Source organism: Thrips palmi, unplaced genomic scaffold (genome assembly GCF_012932325.1).
Source record: "Thrips palmi isolate BJ-2018 unplaced genomic scaffold, TpBJ-2018v1 HiC_scaffold_1, whole genome shotgun sequence".
Taxonomy (NCBI): Eukaryota; Metazoa; Arthropoda; class Insecta; order Thysanoptera; family Thripidae; genus Thrips; species Thrips palmi.
This window is the reverse complement of record NW_023144620.1, coordinates 168,846-177,236: the sequence shown is the minus strand read 5'-3', so window position 1 is coordinate 177,236 and position 8,391 is coordinate 168,846. Positions and strand designations below refer to the sequence as shown.

At 39.9% G+C, this 8,391-nt stretch overlaps 2 protein-coding genes across 2 annotated transcripts; both read left to right on the top strand.

Moving 5' to 3' along the window:
- Positions 1–228: 228 nt before the first annotated feature.
- LOC117641606 lies at positions 229–3,667 on the top strand. Its single transcript, XM_034379081.1, has 11 exons — positions 229–833; positions 1,245–1,357; positions 1,437–1,478; positions 1,559–1,687; positions 1,768–1,913; positions 1,993–2,059; positions 2,273–2,426; positions 2,501–2,688; positions 2,777–2,915; positions 3,014–3,168; positions 3,277–3,667. The coding sequence occupies exons 1-11, from the start codon at positions 761–763 to the stop codon at positions 3,628–3,630; spliced, it is 1,560 nt and encodes a 519-aa protein (XP_034234972.1). The 5' UTR covers positions 229–760; the 3' UTR covers positions 3,631–3,667.
- LOC117642795 lies at positions 3,633–6,083 on the top strand. Its single transcript, XM_034381347.1, has one exon. It carries the CDS (start codon positions 3,633–3,635, stop codon positions 6,081–6,083), a length of 2,451 nt encoding a protein of 816 aa, XP_034237238.1.
- Positions 6,084–8,391: the final 2,308 nt, after the last annotated feature.

Genomic DNA, 8,391 nt, shown 5'->3' with positions numbered 1-8,391 from the left:
CTCATGGAAAGATTTTGCTTCGCGCCTTGCAAATAAATCATCTTGGATCTATTTTTTTGCGGCAAAAAGAAAGCAATCCCAATAATGCAGGATCTGTTGCTGCTACTCAGTTTATCCGATAGTCAATCAATATTACATGTGAAAAAAAAAGCTCGCTAATCGAACCACTTGCTAAAAATAATTTTCGGACCTTCACGGAAAAAAAAAAAAAGTTAATACAACCAAAAATTTGCTGTAACAACAAAGTTTTTCGTAGATTCCGTGATAACGCAATTTTTTGGTTGATTTAACGAAAATTTCGTAACGAGTGCGAAAAAATTGTGTGGAGAAGCCAATAAAAATTGTTAATTGGACACAGTTTTCTAGGTTTTTCCAAACCAAACGAATTCGTTCAGACAACTAATGAGGCCCGTTGTGTGAACGGGTTTATTTTTCTATTGTGAATGGTCTGACCTCGCAGTGTCAACAGACACCGCTATTTGTTGTATCAGCTATTCATTTTGTTTTTCGAGCTGGTTCTTATCACGATTCAACGAACAAAAGTTTGTATCAGTATTTAGGTGCCCATCAATTCGTGCAACGAATTTACGCGCCATTTGAACACAGCCTTGTGCCGTACGCAGCAAACTTCCGTTCACTGATATGAAAAATCGACGTGCCGGTACTTCCAGCTTTTCCGGTGTGTTAAAAGAGAGGACAGTGACGATGGATTTGCTAGTTCTTTTCTGTTTGCGTGTCAACCCAGTGGTTTGTTATCTCGATGGCAGAAGAGACGGTGCCGGCGCTGCTCCTCAGCTGGGGCATGAGCCCGGCTGCCATTCAGCGGTTCATAGGTAAGAGAAGTGTTGGCAGTGGGGCGGCCGGGCCGGGACTTGGACGTTTCACGCCAGGACCAGCTGGAGCCTGTTCTGTTATTGCAAAGTCGCTGTCTTTCGGATTTTTAAACGACCAAGGTGTGACGTGCTTTCTTTTGATTTATTTCGGGGTTAGTTCACTTTCTTCACTGGCTTCGTTTTGGGTCAGGTTTGGTTGTATCTAGTTTGTCTCGTTCAGTGGCGCAGTTCTACTTGTTGAGGTTAGAGCGCACTGTTGTTGGCCTGCTACCGGCCAACTCTTTACTTTTCCAATAAATCTTGAGCTGGATTACAATGCTTTCAGCGTGCCACCATAACCTTCAAGCCAAGTTAGGCTCGCGTTCTCAGTTGGTGGGAAGTTAGGTTATTAACATTGCATTTCTTTTGCAGATGAAGATATCTCCATTGAACAGTTCAGAGCACTCAACGAACTTGCAATAAAATTGTTGTTGCCGAATGTCGCTGACCGGGCTCAGTTCATGAAACACTTTGATAAGTGGAAGGTGAGTTCATCAATCGGTTTTGTTGGGTGTAGTCTGTCATTGGTTATGTTTGTAATATCCATTGTTTCTTTGTTATCAGGAACCGGGAACAAAGAGTTCAGGTCCTCTCTCTAAAGTTAATGTGAGTAAACTCAAATAATATTAACCATTTGCATCATGGAGTTATTAGCTCTCTTCTAACCTTTCAAATTATTTTTTCAGGCTGGTGCTAGCACAAGCGGTGAACCGCCCCAAAAGAAGCCACGAAAGGGAAAGGCGAAGGCTACTCTTCCTGTTCACAACCCACCAGCTCAGCCTCTGAGTGTGTCTGAGGAGGAGCCCTCTATAAACGTAAGTTTACTCTTCACTTCTTTCAAATGCTGTGTTGGATTTATGTTTTCTGTGGTCTCATTTGATATGTTTGTTTACAGTATGTTCATAGAATTTTGAAAGCTAAGAGAGAAGGAGAGTGGGTGCTAGCTTATTACAATTACTATGGAGAGCTGTCTGACTCAAGTAGGGATGACTTGTCAAAGCGTATTATCACTGCTGAACTCCAGGACGACAAAAATCAGAGGTTAGTGTTACATTAGGAGACACTGAATCATCTAAAACTCTGAAATTAGTGGGCTTATTTGTTTTCTTTTGTTCTGCAGGATTTCTAGACAACGGTACTCAGAGCTAGCTGATATGATAGTTGAACTTTTCCCAACTGAGACACATGTAAGTACACATCAAAATCCACTGATGTGTTTGTTTCGCCAATTGTTTTGAAACCATTTTTAGCTGTCTTCCATGAGCATTTTAGGCTATTTGCATGAAAGTAGTGTCTCATGGCACTTATTCGTTCTCACCTTTGGTGCATATCTTAAGGATTTATTTATCAAATGGGCTTTGTTTGAAAGTTTGCTAACTATTGTTATGTTTGTGTTTTAGGCAACCTGGTACTCCCTTCAGACTGAAAAGGGGCGCACATATGTAGATGGACGACTTTGGCATAAATTTTACAATACTCGCCGCAAGTATGCTACAGTTGGATGGATTTTAAGGTCAACTCTGGAAGATGAGATCTTGGAGGATGAAGGATTAGGTATGTTCAGTAAGCTTCATTCCTTTTTTCAGTGATATAACTTTTTTATTTATTGTGTCTGTTCTTTTTTCCAGAGTTACCTCAAGAGGAGGATGAAGAAGATGAAAACATCTTGTGGTTGTTTGCCAATGATACTCCTTGGATTGAAGTTCTTTCAAAGTGGGAGCTTTCAATTGATCAACGTCAGAAGTACATGAAGAGAGGGCTCTATGCCTACACAAAGCTGTTTCCTGCATTGGAGCTGGAACATGGCTGGGAGCTTGTATGTATCTACTATGTTGTACTGAATTTTATGTGATAATTTGTTGTGTGTCAAGGTGTATTAATAGAAATGTGTGTTACTTCTGCAGCTTCTACTTGACTCCAATATTCGCTATCCAGACTTTCAAAGAAAGTGCGACACTGATTGGCCTAAATTTATATCATTCATTGAGTCTGAACTTCGTAAGGTCAAGGACTTGGAGTTTCCTGCAGAGTTTCAAACAAATGGTAAGAAGTTTTCTTTTATTTGTTCTGGTAAAGTAAAATTTACCTGCAATATGTTTGTTATTGTGTGTGAATTCTAATCATGATGTGTTGTTTTGCAGATGAGAGAACTGTTACAGTTCTAGAACATCTTGCATTTATATTTAAACCTAGAGTAATGCCAAAGCCTGAGGGGGAGAGACCAAAGTCAAAGTCTGTAGGTATCTGGAAACCATCAAGGAAAGAAGTGCAGCTTAGCTTTGTTCTCCGTGTTGATGTAAGTATAGTTTTTATCTTAAGGTTTTACTAGTGTGTATTCTCATTTTGGGATACACATTGTAGTACTCCAGCTAAACTCCAAATGTTTTCTTAATTTGTGTTGTAGGACATTAAGAATATCAAGGAGATTGTGAGCAGCAGGCGAAACGTTCTGAACAAGTATGGTCATACACTACAACCATTCGTCCTTCTTGTTGGTTCTCCACACAACATTCGACAGAGTTTTGTCATGCTTGATGACCTTCGCTGGCCAGTGTCACCACCTCTGAAAGCAGTGGATGTATGTTTCAAGCTTTTCTTCGTTCTGAGAGCTGGCTATCCTGTGGAATCAAGGCACATTTGGCTGTACATCCAACATTGTGTATATTCTCATGAATCTTCTGATGATTACAAAGGCTGCAGGGGCCTTAAATCATTTTTAGCTTCTCACTTTAAAAGCTTTAAACGTTGCTCTTCGTAAACATGTCTTTGATATGTCCTGTATGTCCTAAAGTGGTGCACACCCTGCCCACTTTGAAGTTTCACGTTCAAAATGACCATAAGACCAATCTGTATTCAATGTTTGTATGTAAAGTTGAAAACTGTGGACGTATATTTTCTAAATATAATTCTTATAGTTCCCATGTAACAGTATGTTATGGCAAAGTAAGTAAACCTGTTGACTCTGCTACTTCTATTACATCTATAGATGTAGATGAAAACATTTCTTCTGTTTTTACCCCTCCAGAGCCAGAGGTGGTTGTAACTAATTCTGACACTCCTATAAATATTGTTACATTAAACCATGTTCTCAAAGCCAGTGCTGATAAGTTTGTAGCCCAACTTTATGCCAAACCCAAACTTCCTAGAAGTTATGTGCAAAGTATTGTCAAAGGTGTATCATCTTTTGTATCAATTTTTCAATCTGAACTTAAGAATTTGGTTATTGATACTTTGCAGGAATGCCAAGCACCTTCAGATAAAGTTGATCATATTGCAAACAGTTTTGACTTGACTGTTAATGCATTCTCTCACTTGTCCACTGAGTACCGTCGAATTCAGCATTTTATGAAGCTTGGTTCTTATGTGCCACCTGTTTCGCACAAGATAGGTGTTCTGAGTTCATCTAAATCAACTAAATGTGGTAAAAAATTATGTTATAAGTCTTATTATGTTCATAGTATCCCTTTGAAAATTGTTCTAAAAAAATTTCTTGAGTTGCCTGATTGTTTTCAAACTATGCTCGATTACATGAACTCATTAAGTTTAGAAAGTGATGCTAAGAAAGAGAATTTCATGCAATGTAAATTGTGGAAGGAGAAACGTTCAAGGTATAAGGCAGAAGATATTGTATTTCCAATCAATGTTTACTGTGATAGTGTTGAATCCAACAATGCTCTAGGGTCACACAAAACACCTCTTGAAGCTGTGTATGTGTCATCACCAAGCCTCCCCCCTGAGTGTCAATCATCTTTGGATAATATTTTTCTGGCACTTCTATTTAAGAGTTCTTATAAAAAGTTGTTTTCTCATGATAAACTTTTTGGTCCTTTGATATCAATGTTAATTTCTTTGGAAAAAGATGGCATTATAGTGTCTACCAAGGATGGTGATAAAAAAGTTTATTTTGTTACAAGTCTGCTCCTAGGAGATAACAAGGGACTTAATGACCTTTGTGGCATTATTGATTGTTTTAGTGGTGGGTTCTTCTGCAGATTTTGTAAATGCAACAAGTCTGTTACTGAAACCCAATGTGTTGAAGATGCTTCTCTGTTAAGAACTGAAACTTCTTATAATGAAGATGTTGCTATTGGTGACCCCTCTTCCACAGGTGTTACTAAGCCATGTGTTTTCAACAAAATTCCATCATTTCATGTATCCAAAAATTTTTCAGTGGACCATTTTCATGATATGGCTGAAGGAATTTGTCATTATGTTGCTCTACATTTGTTGAAGCACTGTATACCAAAATATTTTTCAATTGAGACTTTAAATGACAGAATTCGGGATTTTAATTATGGTTGTCATGAATCTAACAAAATTCCTCCAATATCAAGTTCATTTGGTTCCAATCGAAAACTTAATATGTCAGGAAGTGAAACTCTAATGTTTGTAAGATTGTTGGGCCTTATAGTTGGTGATCTGGTTCCTGAAGATGACCCTTTTTGGAAATTGCATTTGAAGTTGAACCAGATTTTGGATATTTGTCTTGCTAAGTCCCTTCCCTCCAATACAGGTGCTAAGTTAAGGGTTTTAGTGAAAGAATTTTGTACTATGTATGTGACTATTACTGGTGATACTCTTAAAGCCAAAATGCATTTTCTTTTGCATTATGCATTAGCTTTTGAAATGAGTTCAACTTTTGAGTCAATGTCTACTAAAAGGTATGAGAGTAAGCATCGTGACTTGACTGTACCTGCCCATGCCACTACTTCTCGGGTACAAATCACTTTTACTCTCAGTATGCGACATCAACTGGCTCAATGTTTTCGCTTTCTCTGTGGTGATTCTATTTTGCCTTCAATGAAAATAGGCCCAGGAGACATTACTGATTTATCAGATATTGAAGGATTTCTAATGTTCAAAAAAACATTACCGGATTCTTTTGTTGATTCTCTATCTGTTCTCTGTGTCTCTTGGGTTGAAATCAAAGGCACTGTGTATAAGCCTGGACAGGTTCTGTTAGTGAGTGTTAATTTAAACGGTCCTGTTTTTGCAGAGCTTCTATCAATATTTGTGAGAGATGAAACTGTATCATTTCTTGTGAAATATTTGCTTAATATTGGTCCCAATGAACATGTTCATGCATTTGCAGTCAGTTCTACTGAGTTTTTTGCCTGCAAGCAGCCAGAGACCTTGTATGACCCACTTCCCCTCTCTATCTATAGAGATGTTTCGGGTCAAATGTATGTTCCTCTCCGTTATGGGTTGTGATAATAGTGTATTTTTGATATTCTCTGTTTGACTCTCTAAGTCTTCTCAACTAGGACAGTTCATTGTGATTCTTGTTTTGTTATAATTTGTTATTGTTAGATAAATGTTGTTGTAGCCTGACTGGCAATCTAATGAGTGCATCTTTACAGTGCTCTCCTTTTTTTCTTGATGTTATTTTTGCCATTTATTTGAGTGTGCTATGTATTTTTGTATTTGCTGTGATATATTATACTTTCTTGCATAATTTATTGTTTATGGAAATAATTTTTCCTTCATTTCGAATGGTAATAAAACATTTCTTACACAAACTTCTCTCTCTCTTCATTACTCTCCTGGTACTGACTTCAAATATTGAATGGATTGCTGAACCAAAAAGAATAGAAACTGTATGGAGTGGTGCCGTGACTCTTCTAGGCAGCAAAACGGCATGGCTCTCTGATCGAAATACCAAGTTCGCGCGAATGATAAAATAGTTGAAACAAAATAAAAAAATAAGGTTGGAAGAGCAAGAAAAATCGTTGTAGCACTCGAAATTAGTGGTACTACTGCAAATTAAGCGTCCCTAAAGCCATCAAGATGCTTTTGTTGCACTAAAAAAGGGCTTCTTAGGTTTGGGGTAACTTGCCTTGTTACTTCAAAAACTGCAATACTTTCTTGCTACTGAAAGGACGTGTAGTCATGGATACGCAACGGATTCGTTGAGACAGCAAAATTTTTGAGTTGTCACGGAATCAACGAAAAAATTCGTTGATCCAACTAATTTTTTTTTTCCGTGTTCGGCTTTCCGGAGTGAAATTAGTCACTGGCGCTAAAAAAGTTGTGTCTCTAAGACGTTATCTGATATCGGGTAATCTGTAGCAATGTGCCTGAAGCCGTCCGATTTTGTCACCGAGTTGGAAACCCGTGTACGTGTCACCTGCTTTCACTTCAGCTTTCGGGTCACTTTTTTTTCCGCGCTCAAAGTTACTGCAGCTTTCGCTTCCGTGCCTCCCTTTCTTGGCTGGAGGCTCCTGGGGCTGGCCACGTGGAATGGCAAGGCTTGGTGCGAGCGAGAGAGAGAGAAAAAGAGACAGAGAGAGAGAGAGAGAGAGGCGGGGGTGAAACCGTAGGCGGGCCGGCCGGGGTGGCAGGTGCGAGGTAAAAAGCGGTTCCAATTAGTCGCAGCGTTCCGGGCGAGCGGCACGGCGCGGCACGCAGATTCCGAACAGTGCCCTACCGCTGTCTCTCTCGCGCCCCCGCGGGACGCCCCATGAGTGCGAGAGAGAGAGGGACAGAGCGGGGTGATGGAGCAGCTCCACCGGCGGATTGTAGTGACCGGCGTCAATGGAGCGAGGCGAGGCACACGGTCCCCGCGGTTTTGCCCGCGCCGGAGGAATTTACCCCGGCATCAGCAATTTAACCGTAAATCTTGAAGAAGCAGAGCGGCGAAATTAGTTTGGCGGTCGTAAAGAAAACAAGGGCAAAACGCTACGCCGGTCCGCTATGCCAACGATTCGCGGGAATGTCGGGCACTACTTTTTTCGCCTACCCACAGGGGAGGTCACTGAACCCTCAAGGACGAGACGCCGCTGGACCGCGGCCTTTGGAAGCCCCTCTCCGCCCACAGGTCAGGGCACTGCCAAAATTAGACGACGGTTCTGCTCGAAGTTTTCAAAGTGAAGTGTCTCACAGTACTTTTGGATAGTGTTCTAAAGGGTAGGAATATTCCCGGGAATTTAGGGAATTCCCGGGAACGTTCCCGGGCACAATCAAACCCCAAAAATGGGAAATTCCCGGGAATTTAAAAAATGGCTAAAAACAGCTGGTTTTTTGCAGGAAAAATGTAGAACACGCAAGGTATCAAGTAAAAATTATGAAACACATGAGTGTATTTCCATTTTTCTTTCAGAAGGGAACAAAACAAAACGTTTTGTAATCAAAAATTAGTTTTCTATCAAAAAATTTCGTATTAAAAAATTTAACTTTTATCAAAAGTGATGGGTTTCATATGAAGCAATGTTCCCGACCAAGTGGGAATATTCCCGGGAATTCCCGGGAAGTCTCGGGAATATTCCCCTGAATGATTGTTCCCGGGAATTTTCGAACACTACTTTTGGACGACCTCCTGTAAGGAAAGGATGTGTTGGTGTCGTCATCTATTATTTGTGATGTAATCAACATTAATAAATGCATTTATGTTAATTTCGTAATACGAACTAAAAGCTTAGCATTTTGACTGCGCAGCGAAGGTATGGTGAAGAGTCCTCAGTAATTTACATGACCACTTTCTTCATATCACGAGCAAATTTCCCTGTATTATGACAGATTT